This window comes from Staurois parvus, unplaced genomic scaffold (assembly GCF_062004578.1).
Source record: "Staurois parvus isolate SC_StPar_1 unplaced genomic scaffold, SC_StPar_1.0 ptg000151l, whole genome shotgun sequence".
NCBI classification, from domain to species: domain Eukaryota; kingdom Metazoa; phylum Chordata; class Amphibia; order Anura; family Ranidae; genus Staurois; species Staurois parvus.
In genome coordinates, this window is record NW_028317947.1 from 11,066,237 (window position 1) to 11,089,153 (window position 22,917).

At 45.5% G+C, this 22,917-nt stretch overlaps 1 protein-coding gene across 1 annotated transcript; it reads left to right on the forward strand.

The window, feature by feature from the left end:
* Positions 1–2,840: 2,840 nt before the first annotated feature.
* On the forward strand, positions 2,841–11,501 carry LOC149464460 (keratin, type I cytoskeletal 19-like). Its single transcript, XM_089674431.1, has 8 exons — positions 2,841–3,441; positions 5,103–5,185; positions 5,366–5,522; positions 6,090–6,251; positions 6,867–6,992; positions 8,928–9,148; positions 9,293–9,324; positions 11,283–11,501. The coding sequence occupies exons 1-8, from the start codon at positions 2,875–2,877 to the stop codon at positions 11,342–11,344; spliced, it is 1,410 nt and encodes a 469-aa protein (XP_089530557.1). The 5' UTR covers positions 2,841–2,874; the 3' UTR covers positions 11,345–11,501.
* The last annotated feature ends 11,416 nt before the right edge of the window (positions 11,502–22,917 follow it).

The window sequence follows — 22,917 nt, forward strand, 5'->3', positions numbered from 1 at the left end:
AATTATGCCCCATCATTGGTTTCAGTGGAAGAAAAAGTGCCCCATCATTGGTGTCAGTAATAGGAAGAGTACCCAATTATTGGTGTCAGTGGCAGGTATTATGCCCCATTGTTGGTGTCATGGCAGGAATAATGGCTTAAGGGCTGGATAAGGGCAAGCAAAGGGCCACATCCGGCCCCAGGGCCGCAGTTTGAAGACCAAATGATAAACGTGATTCTTGTGAACTACTATGGTGTATACTCTATGTGAATGAAAAGTAATAAATTAAGTGGATATATAAAACCAATTGATTAATAAAATTTCACCAAGTGTTTGATAGGAAATGGAAATGTAATTGAATAAAGATAGGTGAAATAAATAAAATAAATTAAATCAAATCAAATAAGCTGGTGTGCGAGATATTATATAAATAGGTGGGTCACCTACACTATACACATACTCATACTAGTGTGTCACTGTAAATCAAAAGGCAAGGTGTCGCGCTCCACTACCAATGGTGATGATATGAGATATATGCACCTAGTTTTTTCCTTAGAAACAGGATGTTTTAAGAACATTTTCTGGAATATTGTATATATGCCCTAATTTAAATAAGAATTCAAGTCTAACAGAAAACCTAATATGCAATATCAAATAAACCCTGGACCACTACATTCTCTAGCCCGGTGGTCTTCAAACTGCAAATACGTCAAAAGGCAAGGTGTCGCGCTCCACTACCAATGGTGATGATATGAGATATATAAACATACATAGATATAAAATGAATGAAAAAAAAAAATATATATGTGAATTAAATTCCATTAAATTAAATTAAGTGAATAAGTCCAGCATCAATTCAGCAGCGTGATATTGCAATCATGCTGGTGCTGCATGCAGGTCGTTGAATAATCTGTGATTTTGATGTGTCTTCTAGTGGTGTAAAACAAAATAAATAACGTGTAGTCCACCAATCTTGAATTGTGTGCTCCTTCACCAGTTGTGCTCTCACTCAGCGGCGGACTGACCATTTGGAAACTCAGGCATTGCCCGAGGGCCCAGGGTTAGTAGAGGACCCCATGAGATGCCCCTGGTACCTTTTTCATAGGCTTTTTTGAGTTTGGGCAAGGACACAGGGGCCCCATGATCCCCTATTTCCCGGGGGGCCCCATGAGTTGTCAGTCCACCCCTGCTCTCACCTGACGTATGTGACCAAACCAATAAGTGAGGTCATAAAAGCTTGTGTCCCTTTAATTGGACTCAGTAATGAGCAGATGAATGTATCCCTGTTTCCTAGATGTTTGGATGGATAAATGGAGTTTTCCCCTTTTCCCAGCAGGGGTCTCACCACTTCCTAGGGATTTTTTTCATGAAATATAAGTTAAAATTGCTTTTTGTACAAAAATACAGGATCCTCATATCATTTCCCCCTGATCAAGCCACGTGACCCGTGGCGTAATGCTTAGGGGAGGGGCTCTGATGACACGACACTTAAAGGCAACAACACAGCAAGTATATTGGAGTCTGGCAAACACATTGAGGATAATGTATTTTTGTACAAAAAGCGATTTTAACTTATATTTCATGAAAAAGGTCCCTAGGAAGCGTCGAGACCCCTGCTGGGAAAAGGAGAAAACTCCATTTATCCATCCAAACATCTAGAAAACAAAGATACATTCATCTTTGAGTTCAATTAAAGGGACACAAGCTTTTATGACCTCACTTAACGGTTTGGTAATATACGTCAGGTGAGAGCACAACTAGTGAAGGAGCACACAAATTAAGATTGGTGGACTATACATTATTTATTTTGTATTACACCACTAGAAGACACATCAAAATCATGGATTATTCAAAGACATGCATGCAGCACCAGTATGATTGCAATATCACGCTGCTGAATTAATGCTGGACTTATTCACTTAATTTAATGTAATTTAATTCACTTATATATATTATTTTTTTCATTCATTTTATATCTATGTATGGTTATATATCTCATATCAACACCATTGGTAGTGGAGCGCAACACATTGCCTTTTTGAGTTTGAAGACCACTGGGCTATAGAATGTAGTTGTCCAGGGTTTATTTGATTTTGCATAATTATTTATTTATTTCAGGTACTTATATAGCTCCATCAATTTATGCAGCACTTTACATATATATTGTACATTCACATCAGTCCCTAACCCTCGAGGGGTGTACAATCTAAGGTCCCTAACTTACATTCATGCATACACATATTAGGGCCAATTTAGACAGGATCCAATTAACCTACCAGCATGTCTTTGGAGTATGGAAGAAAACCGGAGTACCAGGAGGAAACCCATGCAGGCACAGAGAGAACATGCAAACTCCAGGCAGGTGGTGCTGTGGCTGGGATTCAAACCAATGACCCTAGTACTGCCAGGCGGAAGTGCTAACCATTTAGCCAGTGTGTTGCCCAAATTAGGTTTTCTGTTAGACTTGAATTCTTATTTAAATTAGGGCATATATACAATATTCCAGAAAATGTTCTTGAAACATCCTGTTTCTAATAAGGAAAAAAGCTAGGTGCATACCATAGCCATTCACCTGTCTTTCATGTATGCATAATGCTGGCTTTCAATCTTTCCATAGGTGTGGTGCATATTACAATGTTGTACAACATTACAATAAACTTGTCACAGCTTCTAGCATGCTGTGATCATTTTCTGGTAATCACACAAATGGCTGTTATACAAATCCCATCAACCTCTAAATGAAACGGATTGAAATGCATGTGAATTCCTCATAAAATCTCTTTGGTTTTTCACCGCCCCCTTCCCTTTGTATAAAAAAGGCACATGGATGCTAGGAATTCTACCAAACTTCCATACAAAGCTACAGTATTGTGTGATTCTTAGAGGATCATCATCATGAGCCACTGTGTCAAGTCAACCCATTCTTCAACTGGACCTATCAAGGGAACCAGTCACAACATTTCTAGCCATACCTCAACTGTACACCACAAGGTCCATCATGGGGATTCTCATAAAATAGGCCATCATGGAACAACTCATTCTTCCCTTCATGGGGGATTCCATAAAGGGCATCATGCAAACTCCCACTTGTCCCATCAAGGAGGTCACTGCAGAACTCCAAGTGTTCATGGAGGCTCTGGAGGAAAAGGGGTCTCTGTTTCCAAACATACTTCTATAGGTCATGGATTTGGCTGTGGAAGTGTCCACACTCACAGCAGCCATCATAGCAGCTTTGGAGGTTACAGTGGTTGGAAGACCGAGGGTCTTTTTGCTGTAAATGAAAAAGAAACAATGCAACATCTAAACGACCGTTTGGCTTCCTACTTGGAGAAGGTTCGGTCTCTGGAGCAGGAAAATTCTCAACTAGAGATGAATATTCGAGAGTGGTATGACAGGAACCAGCCCAGCACTTTCCCAGATTTCAGCTGCTTCTTTAGAACCATTCAGGAGCTTCAAGGCCAGGTAAGTAGGAACCTATTCACAACTCTGTACTTCATGAGCTGGAGAGTGTTGGTGATGCTGTTTCATGGGATCAATTCACATGAGAGGTGAACTTTGTAGAAATCACACTACAAATGCAGCATGCAGGATTTTGTTTTATAGTTCACACTTTAGCATACAGAGATGTGAACTGTAGTTAAATCAAAGTAGTAATATTTACATCATGGGAGCTATCAACCATTATAGACATAACTTTTTTAAGCAAGTTGATAATAAATGCAATTAAAAAACATTACAGTGTTAAAAAAAATTGCATTGGTGTATAGGGGCAACCAAACCACTTTTCCAGCCTATGCATCTGCTCAATGGATTTCTGATGGGACCTAAGGCCAATATTATGGGTCAGCTGGGTGCTGGAACACACACACACACACTGTCATGCAGCCTTGGACAGGGGAGCAGAAAGAGGCATTCTTATTGATTCCCCAATTGTCCTCCAGATTTAGAAAATTTAATGTCCAAGTTGTGTTGGGCAGCGATCATCTCTATTTCCTGTTGAGCAATTACTAATGCAGAATGCATCTTGATTTTTGCTTGACCACATTTTAGACTAGAAGTGAAGGGGATAGTCTTTGCATGACCTCAGTTAAATACTATGTTGTACAAGGTTCAGAATATCGCAAAGCATACTCTTCATATCTATCTATCTACAGTATCTATCTATCTATCTATCTATCTATCTACAGTATCTATCTATCTATCTATCTATCTATCTATCTATCTATCTATCTATCTATCTATCTATCTACAGTATCTATCTATCTATCTATCTATCTATCTATCTATCTATCTATCTATCTATCTATCTATCTATCTATCTATCTACAGTATCTATCTATCTATCTATCTATCTATCTATCTATCTATCTATCTATCTATCTATCTATCTATCTATCTATCTATCTACAGTATCTATCTATTATCTATCTATCTATCTATCTATCTATCTATCTATCTATCTATCTATCTATCTATCTACAGTATCTATCTATCTATCTATCTATCTATCTATCTATCTATCTATCTATCGTGAATGAATGTATGAACAAGGGTAGTTGCTAAATTGTGGGTCCAACTGTTCTTGCACAGGTGCCCTTTGGTGACTTTTTCCATTACTGTTCATGTGTATATATGTGAAACTGTATACAGAAAGTGTTTAAACTGTAAGGAATACATCTGCTTCAAAAAAACAGAAAACAACTAAATTGGCTTTCCAAGCACAACAAAGCAAATCCATATCATGTTAATAATAATCTGAATCAAGAGAGTAATGTTAGGCTGGTTTTTACACCATTTACTGTTGCATCCTAGGAAGCACCATTCTAAGGCAAGCCATAGAATATGACATTTTCTTTTCTGCAACCATGGGCTGCAGGAAAGAAAATTTCCCGATTCATCCCTCAAAACAGTCAGTGTTGAGAGGGGAATCCCTCCCATTTAGCTATTGTGTTCTCCCAGTGGGGAGCTGTCCTTGCCGGGAGATCACAATGATTACTGCTAGTGGCTTAAGCCTAAAACACATTGAAAGCTTTTGCAAGATAGATAGATAATTAGATAGACAGACAGACCTTGAAGGCATACATTATTTATATCACTAGCTAGATGTTTCTTTTCTTTTTTAGATATCTTCTGCTACTATAGAAAATGCAAGGATTGTGCTGCAGATAGACAATGCCCGGCTGGCTTCAGATGACTTCAAGAACAAGTATAACTTCTAACTTTTTTAAAATAAAATAGTAGTCTGGAAGCAATGTTAATACGATTTTTGAAGAAATATTTAATCTCTTGGTTCTGGAGTTTTAGTAGGAGCTTACAGCATCATACATGACAAATTTTACTGAACATCTTCCAAAATACATTTCTTAATTTTTTTTATCCATGCAAGGAATGAAATAGAGATGAGGCTGAGGAGTAGTGTTGAATCTGATGTGAATGGTCTTCGCCGGGTATTGGAGGAGCTTAACCAGGAGAGATGTGACTTGGAGAGTCAAGTCCAGAACCTGCAGGAAGAACTTATGCAGATGAAGAGGAACCATGAGGAGGTAAGTGCTTTTTGGAGTCTGGTCTGGAAAACCATTATTAATAGTTTATTATTAGTATAACTGTAGTCATCTTATTCATACTTGCTTTTTAGAGAGCTTTGAACTTTAGACCATTCAGATCAGTGTCTGACCCAGTGGGTGGGGGAATTAAAGTACCAAAGAGAATCCAAAGCCAACTTTTTTGTTATTTTTTTTAACAGAACTATGAAGAGTTAGTACCCCAGTTGGATTTTTGTTGCTGTCTTTCTATTGGGTAGAATTCCCTATTTGACCTGATGACAAATGCATTTGGAGTATGGAAAGGCTGCAGGAACAGTGCTCTGGTTTTAAATTCTTTTCAAACTCTTTGATTAAACTAATTAGTAAGTGTCAATATTGTCAACAGAGCACACATATGAGGTGGATTTTAGGTGATAACGACTACTGCAACATCATGCTTCAAAACAGAATGCCCCTTCTGTTTAAAAAAGTGTAAATTAAAATTTTCAGTAAATATACATCATTGTCTTCAATATTGTATTTTCATCTTTTATTGTGATATTGCCATATGCGTTATTTTTTGTACAGGAAGTCAACTCTCTCCGTGCTCAGCTGGGTGCCAGGGTCAACGTGGAAGTGGAAGCAGCTCCATCTCTAGATCTGAACAGAGCTTTGTCTGAGATCCGACAACAATATGAGAACCTGATGGACAGGAACATGAGAGATACCGAGAGCATGTTCCTTCAAAGGGTAACTAAGTTTTTAAAAATTGGACTCAAGGGATCATAGATATTGTCTCGAAAAACACAATAGCATAACATCCAATATATGCAGAAGCCAAGGTTTGCAAACGTTGCCCTCTGGAATAAAACACAGGCATTTTTATTCGTAAGTCATTAATTTGTAAGTTATTGAGTCATACGGCTTTGAGCAAGGCTTTGTAAGATAAATATGTTAGCTTTCTGCTGGACCACTTGATTTTTAATAAGTAAACTTTGTGAATTATATATGGATTCCAGCATTGACTTTTTCGAGTATCAAGTGGATGGGGCTGACTGGAGCCCAGCTGGTAGACTTACACTTGCTGCAAGATGATAACAGCCAGGAGGTTGAGCAATGCTATTTGCTTGATGGATAAAAAGTTAGGGAGAACATCACAGTGGGTCTGAAAACACAAAGATGTTAGATAAAATCTCAATACCCATTGCTCTCATTATGCAATCTGTTCTACTGTCTGTAAAGCTCAAAGGTGTTTCATGATATATTAAAAAAAAGATCAACAAAAATGAAATTGTAAAACTACCTTCAAGTGTTCACAGCATTCAGGTTTCAGTGCATTATATGTTGTATTTTTTTTATTTTTAGAGTGAAGAGTTGAATCGTCAGATGGAATCTGGATCTGAACAACTGCAGTCTGTCCAAACTGAAGTCATTGAGCTTAGACGGAATGTTCAGACTCTGGAAATTGAGCTGCAAAGTCAACTAAGCATGGTATATTATGCTCACAATAGAAAACATGAACACATTAGGGATATTAGGTTGGCTGGGTAGTTGCGTCACTAGGGTTGGTGTCACCTGGTGCAGTAAAAAATGGTGTCACCGCCCCGCCCTATTAAAGACTCAATTCCCTTCCAGTCCCCCTTCCCAGCATAGAACTGTACAGATCTCCAGAATGAGTCTCCCTCGGCTCTGAGAACTCTGTGAAGCAGCCAGAGGTAGTGCTGCAGTGGACATACAACAGGCACTTATAGCACCGTGCAACACACACAAAAAATATTCTCAGGTAGTCGCTGAATAATCGCCATGCATTTCCTCTGCAGTCTTCAGGCAGCTCCTCCTATGCACACTCTCGGCTCCACTGAATGCTTTAGAAGTCTCCCTGTCTGCTGCCCACATCTCTGCTCACTTCCTATACTCCAGATGTTGCTATCCACTCATCCTGCCCATTCACACTGTGTCACTGGAAAAATATAAACTCAGAGGGCCTTGGACGTCTGGGACCCCGGGCTACATCCAATGCCTGTACACTGACACAAAGTATCGTAGGAATTGTAGCCCATTCCTTGCCACATAACCCCATCTTGTCCTCCAGCCCTCCCTTCTTAACCCAAATTACCCCACCCACTCCTGGCACAAATTCCCATCCCCCTCCTAGCACATATCCCCCCAGTCGTCCCTCCTAACACACAACCCCCCACCAATCTCTCCTCCTACCACTTACCCCCCCAATCCTCCCCTCCTTAGCACATATCCACCCTTCCAATCCCTGCTTCTGGCACAACCTCTCCACCAATCCCCTGTCCTAGCACATATCCCCAAATCCCCAATCCTAGCACTATTCCCCCCCAATCCCTGCTCCTAGCACATATCCCCCCACCAGTTCCCCTCCTAATCCTCACTCCAAGCACATATCCTCCCCAAATCCCCAATCCTATCACATATCCCCCCTTCCATTCCCTGCTCCTGGCACATATCCCCCCAATCCCCCCCTCCTAGCACATATCCCCCCTCCTAGCACATATCCTCCACCAATCTTCCTCTTAGCACAACCCCTCCCCCTAAATTACCCTAACCAGCACAAATAGCCCCCCCCCGCTTCCCCTCTGCAAACCTCTCACTAGAAAGATACATGACCTCGCTCCTCCATACAACAGTTTACACAAGGCTCCTCCTGTCAGTGGAGCTCACCTTCATACAGCAAATGACATAGGATCGCTAGATCGATCCTTGGTCATCTGCTGTATAGAGGAGTACTCCGCTGACAGCCTGCACCTCCTCCTGGCTCTCTCTCCTCTACCACTGCCGCCCTCAGTCTGGATTTTACTGATCCCAGCTTATTGTACCAAGCTGCCCTCTCTTTTCCCGGCCCTAAGTGCGGGAATGGAGGGAGGAGGCAGAGCTCAGTGGACCAGGTACTGTGTAAATGTTGGTGCCAGCCATGGTGTCACCCCTCTGGTGGGTGTCACCCTGGTGCGGTCCGCACCCCCATAGCGATGCCACTGCATGGCACAGCACCAAGCCAAAAGATTTCTCATTAGTGGTCAATGGTCACTTCTGTTTTTCCCTTCTCCAAGCTCCTTAAGTATGGGAGCATTTTAGTTGCCCAACCCTCATTTTACCTATCCTTTTTTATAGATACACATATTCTTTTCCGAATTTTGCTCTAAATTTTTATAAGTATTTAGGTGTAAACCAAACAAAATAAGTATAGGGTGAATATTGCATGTTATGAGGAGTCATACATCTCAAGCAACATGGAGCCACCTTCCAGGATGTTGCTTCATATGGCACATTTTTGTTCATTTTATGGGTCCTATATGAAAGGTAGTCATCATTTTCAAGTGCATAGGCATCATGATGTCCTACTACAGTTTGTTATTTTAATTATAATGGAATGCTACCTGATTATTACTGTCTTCACTGCAGAAATCCGCATTGGAGGGAACTCTTGCTGAGACAGAAGCCAGTTTTGGTGCCCAGCTGTCCCAGTTACAATGCTTGATCAATAATATAGAAGCTGAGCTGACACAGATGCGTGGAGACTTAGAACGTCAGAACCATGAGTACAAAACACTGATGGACCAGAAGACTTATTTAGAAATGGAAATTGCAACCTACAAGCGACTACTAGAAGGTCATGACATCCAGTAAGTCACAAGGAGCCTTTTCAGATTTACACATTAGATATTTGAGAGTGCATTTTGGCTTCTTGCTAGGTTCCTTTATATAGTCTGTCACAATTATACAAATTGTTCAGCCATTTATTCTGTGTAACCCTTTTTTTTTTTCAGTGTTGGACATCACTTCTCAAGCACCAAGGAAGGTAACAGAATAAAACCAAATGAGCTTTCTATTTTAACCACTGAAAAAATCAATCCTCACACTTATCTTGACAGTTAAAAGAAAAAAAAAGATATAGCACCTGAAGAATTTGACTTTTTAGTTTTTAAAACTCCAGGCAGGTATAAAATACACAGATTAATTCAGCTCCTTATTCATTAATAGAGCCTTTCTCAAACGTTTACCATGATGGAACCCTCAAATTAACCTTCTGGGTTCAAGGAACTCATGCTAATATTTACTATAACTACAGCTCATACTAAACTAGTGTGATTGTCATTGGGAAGAATGTTACTTGCATTCATGGGCAATGGGAAGAATCTTCCTCTTACAGCTCACCTAAATGTGTATTGACGCCAATTGTTACTCATCTGAGAGGCAGAAATTGCTAAATGCTCAAGGAACCCCTGGCAACTGCTGGTGGATGTGTGTGCAAAGAAACAAAGAGAGGACACACAGACCTAGTGCATTACCTTCTAAAAATGAGATTTATTGAATAAAAAGTAGTATACTCACAAAAGAATAAAATCAAAGGCACATCACAAAAAAAGACAGCATGGTCCAATCTCCCTAGATGGTGGCTGTTGGGAACTGTAAGCCTCCAAATGGCTGATGCGTTTTGAGACGGAACCTCTTCCTCAGAGCCCTTTGTATTTGAAATATAATTAGAAGATAAGTAATAATACTAGTAATCCCCCACCCCCCCATCCACTCTCCTATACTGCTTCACCTATCACAAATTTGCCCTTTACCTAATTTGATGAATATGATTTTGATGAAGTCTTCAGTCATGCTAAAGGTATGCCTGTTCACTGAATAGCAAAAATACAGGAATGGGAGTTGTTCCAGAGCTGAAACTATGTTCCTCTTCCTGGTCAGACATAGAAATATTATATATAGATGCAGGTTGTCTAAGTGAATAGCAGTACAACTTTTCGGAAGAGAGGTCTTGGGTTCATTCTCTATGTTGAATTTATTTTCCACCGATGGGTTCATTTTCCCCTGTTGGGTTTATTTTCCACTTTTGGTTTCATTTTCTCTTGTTGGGTTTATTTTCCACTTTTGGGTTCATTTTCCCCTGTTGGGTTTATTTTCCACTTTTGGTTTAATTTTCTCCTGTTGGGTTTATTTTCCACTTTTGGGTTCATTTTTCACTGTTGGGTTTATTTTCCACTTTTGGCTTCATTTTTCACTGTTGGGTTTATTTTCCACTTTTGGCTTCATTTTCCACTGTTGGGTTTATTTTCCACTTTTGGGTTCCTTTTCCCCTGTTGGGTTTATTTTCCCCCTTGGGGTTCATTTTCCCCTGTTGGGATTATTTTTCACTTTTGGGTTCATTTTTCCCTGCTTGGTTTATTTTCCACTTTTAAGCTTAATTTTCCACTGTTGGGTTTATTTTTCACTTTTGGGTTCCTTTTCCCCTGTTGGGTTTATTTTTCACTTTTGGGTTCATTTTCCCCTGTTGGGTTTATTTTCCACTTTTGGTTTAATTTTCTCCTGTTGGGTTTATTTTCCACTTTTGGGTTCATTTTTCACTGTTGGGTTTATTTTCCACTTTTGGCTTCATTTTTCACTGTTAGGTTTATTTTCCACTTTTGGCTTCATTTTCCACTGTTGGGTTTATTTTCCACTTTTGGGTTCCTTTTCCCCTGTTGGGTTTATTTTCCCCCTTGGGGTTCATTTTCCCCTGTTGGGATTATTTTTCACTTTTGGGTTCATTTTTCCCTGCTGGGTTTATTTTCCACTTTTAAGCTTAATTTTACACTGTTGGGTTTATTTTTCACTTTTGGGTTCCTTTTCCCCTGTTGGGTTTATTTTTCACTTTTGGGTTCATTTTCCCCTGTTGGGATTATTTTTCACTTTTGGGTTCATTTCCCCCTGTTGGGTTTATTTTCCACTGTTTCATTATTAATAAGACATATTCATTTGTATTTGTTCCAGTGTCCCACCATGCTGTGAAAATCCACCACATTCCTGAACACACTCATCACACCAAGTGCTAGGAACTCTGGGATATAAAGAGTTCCAGTATTTATTTCCCAGCTATTACTATATCTTAAGTTGATAAATAATCATGTCTTTCATGGTGTTTTATGTTAATTCTCTATGTTAATGTAAGGGCCTTTAACTTCAATAAAACCTATTCTTTCTCATGCAAAACAGATGTTGATTATTTTAATTATTTCAATGTGTCCTTCTAATAAATTTGATGCAGTAACTGTATCTTTGAATTAGTTGGGTGACATACGGTATTTCTAAAAATAAGAATTGCTTTTTTTAGTAGATGAATGGAGGACATCATGTGGTTGACAGTGGTTTTAGGTCATAAATTTGGACATAAAGTTAACTAGACATTGGATATTAACAATAGGATTACACACATCCTAACCACCGAATTTTTTTTTTATTTTGGTATAAGGCAATTTGTGGTGGAAAGCACATATGGAACAAGTTATGTAAATGTGCTGTTGATTAAAGGGAAAGTAAACTGCATGTTTAATGAGAAGCTTTCTAATAAGTAGATTTTTAATGCAACATCCACATTTTTACTTTCTTGCTCTTCCATATTTTCGATATTGTTATAGATATAGATATACTTAGATTAGCCACTATAGGGAGTGCTCTGTAATTGTGGTTGATTTACTAAAGGTAAATAGGCGTGAGAAGGAGCAAATATGGCATCTGTGTAAAGCGTCCTACTACCTGCTGTTATTCACCTTGCCAATGTTCCTTTTCCTACTTTAACCAGTGAAAATACCCGGTACTTCTCCCATGTGTTTGGATGTAGCAGCCAATTACTAGGCCCAAACACTGTCACATGACAAAGAAACTGACATCCCTGCTCCCCCTAGTGTCTGGTACCAGCCAATGCTGGGGATTTTGGCTCTGGTTCTAATGGGCAAAGGAGTGGCAGAAGAGCGCTAGCCTTTTAAAAATCAGTGGGTTGGAAGGCCCCTTTACACAGTCATTGTCACTTTGAAAAAACAATAACATGGATAAAAGATTTTAAAGGTATTAATTAATTCATCAATATATAAACTGACATCCCTGCTCCCCCTGGTGTCTGGTACCAGCCAATGCTGGGGATTTTGACTCTGGTTCCAATGGGTAAAGGAGTGGCAGAAGAGTGCTAGCCTTCTAAAAATTGGTGGGTTGGAAGGCCCCTTTACACAGTCATTGTTACTTTGAAAAAACAATAACATGGATAAAAGGTTTTAAAGGTATTAATTAATTCATCAATATATAAACTGACATCCCTGCTCCCCCTGGTGTCTGGTACCAGCCAATGCTGGGGATTTTGACTCTGGTTCCAATGGGTAAAGGAGTGGTGAAGAGTGCTAGCCTTCTAAAAATTGATGGGTTGGAAGGCCCCTTAACACAGTCACTGTCACTTTGAAAAAACAATAACATGGAGAAAAGATTTTAAAGATATTAATTAATTCATCAATATATAAACTGACATCCCAGCTCCCCCTGGTGTCTGGTTCCAGCCATTGCTGGGGATTTTATCTCTGGTTCCAATGGGTAAAGGAGTGGCAGAAGAGCGCTAGCCTTCTAAAAATCGGTGGGTTCGAAGGCCCCTTTACACAGTCATTGTTGCTTTGAAAAAACAATAACATGGAGAAAAGGTTTTAAAGCTATTCATTAATTCATTAATAAATAAACTATTGTCATCAAGATTATATTTTTTACATTTATATCTAAAACAATGAAAAGACTATGCTTTTTCTTTGTGTGTTTCCTAGGCCTAAGAACAAAAAAAGCATGAGGGTTGAGTAGCTAAATAACTAGAGAGGCTGTTCACTTAGCAAAGTGAATTTTCCTTAAGCTCAGTGAATGAGGTGGTGCTAAGTGAAATTTCTTTTTTAAAAGAATATCCAATCATGTTGAAGGAAAATCTAAAAAAAAAAAACAGGATTTTTGCCTGTACATGATTGGATGATTGAACTAATGGTTTGGTTCACCTCCTTCACTAAGTGTTTTTTTCACTTTGCAGCATGATCTTCACTTAGGTTAGTATAAAGGAAAGAAGGTGTCTCTAAGTTCAGTAAAAGTTTTTTTATTGAATGAGCAAAGGTTAAAAACACTCACAGAAGTGGTGATGTATCAAGGTCATCAATCCCACCATGGCGCTGTGGCTGACTCTCCTGTCCTGGCTCTTCTTGAGAGCTGCTACACCGACCAGAAGTCAAAAGGAGGACAGAATTGCAGGCAAGATGGCCACTACACTTCCAGAGCCAGAATGGAATGCACTTGACCTGAAGTGACGTGCATTCAACACTGGTTCCAGTGGAGGCAAGGGAGACAAGCGAACAGCCTTTCACTGATCTCCTCTAGCTAGAATATTTTAGTTGGAGTAAGTAGAACATTTTTTCTGTTTACTCCCACCAGCTGACGGCTACAGTGTGGTCATCTAGTTTTGGGAGAGCGTCATATGACGTCCTCCAGAACTGCGCCTCCTGCACGCCCTCTGTGGACTCCTTTGCACACAGCTGATCACATGATATGGTAAACGGCCAATCACAGCGCCCTCTTACCATGTGATCAGCTGTGTCCAATGGCACAGCTGATCAAAATGTAAATAGAAAAATTCAAAATATAATGTTATACTCAAGCACTTAACCACCCAAAAAATGTTTAGCCTGCCCCGAACTACCCCTCATGCATGCTCACACACAAACGAAAATGCACCCATCGGGGGCAACTACTTCAAAACATCACTTGTAAAGCATACATTTCATGACTAAGCTCCATGGATGGAGTAAAATGCGTTGGGGCGTGGCCTGGTTGGAGTCCAGGCTGAGGCTGTCATATTGTCAGGGCAGGAGCCGAGGAATGGACAGGCAGGCCTAACAATGTAACGCACTGGCTGACGACAACCACCACCCACAGACCGAAGTCCCTCAGGGCGCGGAGTCTAAGTCCCAGGCTGCCCTTTACCAGGGCCCCTGATGGTGGGTATGGACTTGACGCAGCCAGGAACCAGGTCGCGGCCCCCGAGACACCTCAGCTGCGGTAATGGCCGCCGCCAATGGCGTGTAGCTGGTGGAAGAGACAAAAGAGTAGTCAGACAGGCCGGGGTCAACAACAACAGGACAAAACAGTACAGGACAGCAGACGAGAATCACAGGTCACGAGCCGGGTTCAGCAACAGAGGGTCAGATCAAAGGAAAATACAAAGAATAGTCAAGTCACAAGCCGAATCAGAATACCAGGAGAGTCACAAGAGTCAGAACAGAGTAATAGTAACACAAAGACACAAGACACAAGTGCAAAGAGCATGTGCGGGCCACAGGCTTATATGTCATCAGCCACGCCCCTCTGGGGGGTGGACCTCAGAGACCCGAAGGCATAAAAAGGATTCCCACCATGCACAGCAGAATCCAAGATGGACGCCAGCACATGGAGTAACATAACCTCAGGGAAAAGGTAGGACCTTGACAGTACCTCCTCCTCAAGGGCCCCTCCCCCTCCGCGGCTCAACAAAAGGTTTCTGAGGAAAGCGGGTATGAAAAGCACGGAGGAGGGCAGGAGCATGGACATCCGCGGAAGGAACCCAGGAACGCTCCTCAGGACCATAACCGCGCCAATGAACCAGGAACTGTAATCGACCGCGCACCAATCGAGAGTCCAGGATCCGGCTCACTTCATACTCCTCATGACCGTCAACCCGGACAGGACGGGGCCGAGGCAGAGAGGTAGTAAAGCGATTGCAGATCAGAGGTTTCAACAGGGAAACATGAAAGATATTGGAGATCCGCATCCCAGACGGAAGGGCAAGGGCATAGGCCACCGGATTCACTTTGCGGAGAATGCGGAAAGGACCGACAAAACGGGGAGCTAGTTTGGGTGTGGGCACCCGAAGATTGAGGTTGCGAGTAGACAACCACACCCGATCGCCGACCTGGTATGAAGGAGCGGGCAACCGTCTGCGATCAGCCTGCAACTTCTGGCGCTGAGCTGAGTCCCTCAAGGCCCTCTGGATCTGCCCCCATGAAGAACGCAGGGCAGATCCAGCCGGAATGTCCTGTGGTGAGAACCTCTCAGGTAATACCGCGGGTTGGAACCCATAGTTGGCCATGAAGGGTGACATCCCGGAGGAGGAGTTGACCGCCGAGTTCCTGGCAAACTCTGCCCAAGGCAGGAGCTCGGCCCAATCGTCCTGATGGTCTGAAATATAACACCAAAGGAATTGTTCTAAGACCTGATTGGAACGCTCCGCAGCCCCATTGGACTGCGGGTGGTAGGCTGAGGAAAAGGAGAGACTAATACCCAACTGGGAGCAGAAGGCGCGCCAGAATCTGGACACGAATTGACTCCCGCGGTCCGAGACAATCACCTTAGGCAACCCATGCAGGCGAAAAATCTCCCTGGAAAAGACCGTGGCCAGTTCTTGCGCTGTTGGTAATTTCCTGAGTGGAATGCAATGGCACATCTTGGAAAACCAATCGACGATCATGAGGATGACCGTATGACCCCGAGACACCGGGAGGTCTACAATAAAGTCCATACCTAGGTGTGACCAAGGACGCTCTCTATTGGGAATGGGTTGCAGAAGACCCAAAGGGAGATGCCGTGGAGACTTATTCTGGGCACAGATCGAACATGCCGCTACATAAGAGGCAATGTCGGCACGGAGGGTTGGCCACCAGAATAAGCGAGAGACGACCCAACACAGCTGGTTCTTCCCCAGATGCCCAGCAGTTTTGGCGTTATGGTAGGTACGCAGCAGGCGGGTGCGCAATCCCTCGGGTACAAAACATCTACCCTCCGGCTTCCCGGGGGGAGCATCAGATTGAGCCTCCAAAATCTGCTCCCCAAGAGGAGAGGTCAGACTGGTGCGAATGGCAGCCAGGATCTGATCTGGAGGAATAACTGAGATTGGCTCAGAGTCTTCCCTGGACAACTCAGAGTATTGCCGTGATAACGCATCAGCCCTGACATTCTTGGAACCAGGCAAATATGAAACCACATAGTTGAAGCGTGACAAGAACAGAGCCCATCTGGCCTGGCGGGGTGTCAATCTTTTGGCCTCCGAAAGATAAGTCAGGTTCTTATGATCGGTAAGAATGAGGACCGGAACCGCGGAGCCCTTGAGCAGGTGCCTCCATTCCTTGAGAGCCAGAATGATTGCCAACAACTCCCTATCTCCAATCTGGTAGTTGCACTCTGCAGAGGAAAGCTTCCTGGAGTAGAACCCACAGGGAAGTAGGGGTCCATCGGGCGACCGACGTTGAGACAGGAGAGCGCCTACTCCCGTCTCGGATGCATCAACCTCAAGGACGAAGGGCAATCCAGGATTGGGATGAGACAGTATCGGAGCCGTCGCGAAGGCGGATTTCAGAGCCTTGAACGCTACGATGGCCTCGGGTGGCCACTCGTGAGGATTACTGCCCTTCTTGGTTAGGTCTGAGAGAGGCTTTGCCAGCGTGGAGAAGTTCCGGATGAACTTCCGATAGTAGTTGGCAAAACCCAAAAAGCGCTGAATGGGCCGAAGACCATTGGGACGAGGCCACTGCAGAACCGCCGAAACCTTCTGAGGGTCCATGGAGAATCCCTCCGCAGAAATGATGTAGCCTAAAAAGGCAACTTGGGACCGATGGAATTCGCACTTCTCAAGTTTACAAAAAAGTTCGTTCTCACGTAATCGTTGCAGCACCTGCTTGACATCCTGGATATGGGACTCCATGGAGGCAGAGTAAACCAGGATGTCATCCAAGTAAACTACCACGCACTGCTGCAACAAGTCACGAAGGGCATCATTTATGAATTCCTGAAAAACTGCGGGCGCGTTACACAACCCGAAGGGCATCACCAGGTATTCGTAGTGACCGGTTCTGGTGTTAAACGCGGTCTTCCACTCATCCCCCTGTTTGATCTGTACGAGGTTGTACGCCGCCCTAAGGTCAAGTTTGGTAAAGACTGTTGCCCCCTTAAGGCGGTCGAACAAGTCACTAATCAAGGGAATCGGGTAGGCATTCTTAGTGGTGATTCGATTAAGACCCCTATAATCGATGCAAGGCCTCAATTCACCACCCTTCTTCTTTACAAAGAAAAAGCCCGCTCCTGCTGGGGAAGTAGACTTACGAATGTGCCCCCGGGAAAGCGCATCCGCAAAGTACTCCTCCATGGCCTTATTCTCCACAACCGAGAGAGGATACACCCTGCCACGCGGAGGAGTGGCACCGGGTTGCAAGGATATGGCGCAGTCGTAAGGACGATGAGCAGGTAAGGCACCTTATCAAACACGTCCTGGTACTCCCCATAATCAGAGGGCAACGCAGAGTCCGAGGAGGCACACAACACCTTAACCGGCCCACGGATGCACCCGGCCCCACACTGTGGAGACCAGGAGAGAATCTCGGCTGTTTGCCAATTGAAGGTTGGATTGTGCAGCTGGAGCCAGGGATACCCCAAAACCACCGAATAGTGCGGAGAAGAAATCACCTGGAAACAGGCCAACTCCCTGTGAACAGCCCCAATAGCTACTTCCACTGGCACAGTCTCGTGGGTAACCTGCGGTGGTTGCAGGGGCCTGCCATCTATCGCCTCGAGAACCAATGGGGTAACTCGAGCCTGCAAGGGAATGGAGTGCTGGGCAGCAAACGAGCTGTCCATAAACAACCCGCCGGCCCCAGAATCTACCAACGCCTGGGCCGTCACGAGCCCTCCGCCCAAGAGAGGACAACGGTGATCAGTGGCTTATCTCTGCGGAACGCCGGGGACGAGGAGACTCCACCCAAGATCTGTCCCCGACAGGATCTCAGGTGCAAGCGTTTCCCGGACGGACCGGACAGGACTGCCGAAAGTGCCCACCAAGACCACAGTACAGGCAGCGACCCTCCCGACGCCGAGCGGCCCGCTCTCCCTCGGAAAGGCGAGCAAACCCCAGCTGCATGGGCTCACCACCAGACAAACTATCCCCAGGAGTGGGAGGAGAGGGAGGAACGGGTGGGACAGAAAACGCAGGTGCCAGTCGATTGGAAGGCCTCCGCAGACGTTCCTTGAGTGAAGGCCTCTCCCTGAGCCTGGTGTCAATCAGGATCAGGAAAGAGATGAGCTCCTCCAACACCACAGGCAGTTCCTTAGCTGCAATCTCGTCCTTCAGTGTGTCAGAAAGACCATGGGAAAACGCAGCCACCAGAGCCTCATTGTTCCAACCGACCTCTGCCGCCAGGGTACGAAACTCTATGGCGTACTCGGCCACGGTCCGTGAACCCTGATGCATGGTCATGAGCAGCTTGGCCGCCGAGGCGGAACGAGCCGGTACGTCGAATACCCTACGGAAGGCATCGACAAAACCGGAAAAATCTTGAATCACCGGGTCGTTCCTCTCCCATAAGGGATTTGCCCAGGCCAAGGCCTTGTCTGAGAGTAGTGATATTAGGAACCCAACCTTTGACCTCTCAGACGGGAAGGCGTGGGGTATTAATTCAAAATAAATACCCACCTGGTTGAGGAACCCACGACACTGACTCGGCTCACCCCCAAAGCGCCGTGGAAGAGGGGCAGAGCCAGTTATACCTCTGGGTGCCGCTGATGCAGCCACCGAGGTGGTGGACGCAATAGGCGGAGAAGCAGCGGGAGAGACCACCGGAGTGACTACCGGCCTAATAGCACCAGGAGCAAGGTGTGCAGTGCGTGCAAGCAGAGTTTGCAACGCCTGAGCGAACTGATCCAACAGGTGATCCTGTTGATCGAGTCTGGTGACTAGCGTTGGGAGCGAAGGCGTGCCTGCACCGTCAGGGTTCATGGCACTTGTGTAATGTCAGGGCAGGAGCCGAGGAACGGACAGGCAGGCCTAACAATGTAACGCACTGGCTGACGACAACCACCACCCACAGACCGAAGTCCCTCAGGGCGCGGAGTCTAAGTCCCAGGCTGCCCTTTACCAGGGCCCCTGATGGTGGGTATGGACTTGACGCAGCCAGGAACCAGGTCGCAGCCCCCGAGACACCTCAGCTGCGGTAATGGCCGCCGCCAATGGCGTGTAGCTGGTGGAAGAGACAAAAGAGTAGTCAGACAGGCCGGGGTCAACAACAACAGGACAAAACAGTACAGGACAGCAGACGAGAATCACAGGTCACGAGCCGGGTTCAGCAACAGAGGGTCAGATCAAAGGAAAATACAAAGAATAGTCAAGTCACAAGCCGAATCAGAATACCAGGAGAGTCACAAGAGTCAGAACAGAGTAATAGTAACACAAAGACACAAGACACAAGTGCAAAGAGCATGTGCGGGCCACAGGCTTATATGTCATCAGCCACGCCCCTCTGGGGGGTGGACCTCAGAGACCCGAAGGCATAAAAAGGATTCCCACCATGCACAGCAGAATCCAAGATGGACGCCAGCACATGGAGTAACATAACCTCAGGGAAAAGGTAGGACCTTGACAGTACCTCCTCCTCAAGGGCCCCTCCCCCTCCGCGGCTCAACAAAAGGTTTCTGAGGAAAGCGGGTATGAAAAGCGCGGAGGAGGGCAGGAGCATGGACATCCGCGGAAGGAACCCAGGAACGCTCCTCAGGACCATAACCGCGCCAATGAACCAGGAACTGTAATCGACCGCGCACCAATCGAGAGTCCAGGATCCGGCTCACTTCATACTCCTCATGACCGTCAACCCGGACAGGACGGGGCCGAGGCAGAGAGGTAGTAAAGCGATTGCAGATCAGAGGTTTCAACAGGGAAACATGAAAGATATTGGAGATCCGCATCCCAGATGGAAGGGCAAGGGCATAGGCCACCGGATTCACTTTGCGGAGAATGCGGAAAGGACCGACAAAACGGGGAGCTAGTTTGGGTGTGGGCACCCGAAGATTGAGGTTGCGAGTAGACAACCACACCCGATCGCCGACCTGGTATGAAGGAGCGGGCAACCGTCTGCGATCAGCCTGGAACTTCTGGCGCTGAGCTGAGTCCCTCAAGGCCCTCTGGATCTGCCCCCATGAAGAACGCAGGGCAGATCCAGCCGGAATGTCCTGTGGTGAGAACCTCTCAGGTAATACCGCGGGTTGGAACCCATAGTTGGCCATGAAGGGTGACATCCCGGAGGAGGAGTTGACCGCCGAGTTCCTGGCAAACTCTGCCCAAGGCAGGAGATCGGCCCAATCGTCCTGATGGTCTGAAATATAACACCAAAGGAATTGTTCTAAGACCTGATTGGAACGCTCCGCAGCCCCATTGGACTGCGGGTGGTAGGCTGAGGAAAAGGAGAGACTAATACCCAACTGGGAGCAGAAGGCGCGCCAGAATCTGGACACGAATTGACTCCCGCGGTCCGAGACAATCACCTTAGGCAACCCATGCAGGCGAAAAATCTCCCTGGAAAAGACCGTGGCCAGTTCTTGCGCTGTTGGTAATTTCCTGAGTGGAATGCAATGGCACATCTTGGAAAACCAATCGACGATCATGAGGATGACCGTATGACCCCGAGACACCGGGAGGTCTACAATAAAGTCCATACCTAGGTGTGACCAAGGACGCTCTCTATTGGGAATGGGTTGCAGAAGACCCAAAGGGAGATGCCGTGGAGACTTATTCTGGGCACAGATCGAACATGCCGCTACATAAGAGGCAATGTCGGCACGGAGGGTTGGCCACCAGAATAAGCGAGAGACGACCCAACACAGCTGGTTCTTCCCCGGATGCCCAGCAGTTTTGGCGTTATGGTAGGTACGCAGCAGGCGGGTGCGCAATCCCTCGGGTACAAAACATCTACCCTCCGGCTTCCCGGGGGGAGCATCAGATTGAGCCGCCAAAATCTGCTCCCCAAGAGGAGAGGTCAGACTGGTGCGAATGGCAGCCAGGATCTGATCTGGAGGAATAACTGAGATTGGCTCAGAGTCTTCCCTGGACAACTCAGAGTATTGCCGTGATAACGCATCAGCCCTGACATTCTTGGAACCAGGCAAATATGAAACCACATAGTTGAAGCGTGACAAGAACAGAGCCCATCTGGCCTGGCGGGGTGTCAATCTTTTGGCCTCCGAAAGATAAGTCAGGTTCTTATGATCGGTAAGAATGAGGACCGGAACCGCGGAGCCCTTGAGCAGGTGCCTCCATTCCTTGAGAGCCAGAATGATTGCCAACAACTCCCTATCTCCAATCTGGTAGTTGCACTCTGCAGAGGAAAGCTTCCTGGAGTAGAACCCACAGGGAAGTAGGGGTCCATCGGGCGACCGACGTTGAGACAGGAGAGCGCCTACTCCCGTCTCGGATGCATCAACCTCAAGGACGAAGGGCAATCCAGGATTGGGATGAGACAGTATCGGAGCCGTCGCGAAGGCGGATTTCAGAGCCTTGAACGCTACGATGGCCTCGGGTGGCCACTCGTGAGGATTACTGCCCTTCTTGGTTAGGTCTGAGAGAGGCTTTGCCAGCGTGGAGAAGTTCCGGATGAACTTCCGATAGTAGTTGGCAAAACCCAAAAAGCGCTGAATGGGCCGAAGACCATTGGGACGAGGCCACTGCAGAACCGCCGAAACCTTCTGAGGGTCCATGGAGAATCCCTCCGCAGAAATGATGTAGCCTAAAAAGGCAACTTGGGACCGATGGAATTCGCACTTCTCAAGTTTACAAAAAAGTTCGTTCTCACGTAATCGTTGCAGCACCTGCTTGACATCCTGGATATGGGACTCCATGGAGGCAGAGTAAACCAGGATGTCATCCAAGTAAACTACCACGCACTGCTGCAACAAGTCACGAAGGGCATCATTTATGAATTCCTGAAAAACTGCGGGCGCGTTACACAACCCGAAGGGCATCACCAGGTATTCGTAGTGACCGGTTCTGGTGTTAAACGCGGTCTTCCACTCATCCCCCTGTTTGATCTGTACGAGGTTGTACGCCGCCCTAAGGTCAAGTTTGGTAAAGACTGTTGCCCCCTTAAGGCGGTCGAACAAGTCACTAATCAAGGGAATCGGGTAGGCATTCTTAGTGGTGATTCGATTAAGACCCCTATAATCGATGCAAGGCCTCAATTCACCACCCTTCTTCTTTACAAAGAAAAAGCCCGCTCCTGCTGGGGAAGTAGACTTACGAATGTGCCCCCGGGAAAGCGCATCCGCAACGTACTCCTCCATGGCCTTATTCTCCACAACCGAGAGAGGATACACCCTGCCACGCGGAGGAGTGGCACCGGGTTGCAAGGATATGGCGCAGTCGTAAGGACGATGAGCAGGTAAGGCACCTTATCAAACACGTCCTGGTACTCCCCATAATCAGAGGGCAACGCAGAGTCCGAGGAGGCACACAACACCTTAACCGGCCCACGGATGCACCCGGCCCCACACTGTGGAGACCAGGAGAGAATCTCGGCTGTTTGCCAATTGAAGGTTGGATTGTGCAGCTGGAGCCAGGGATACCCCAAAACCACCGAATAGTGCGGAGAAGAAATCACCTGGAAACAGGCCAACTCCCTGTGAACAGCCCCAATAGCTACTTCCACTGGCACAGTCTCGTGGGTAACCTGCGGTGGTTGCAGGGGCCTGCCATCTATCGCCTCGAGAACCAATGGGGTAACTCGAGCCTGCAAGGGAATGGAGTGCTGGGCAGCAAACGAGCTGTCCATAAACA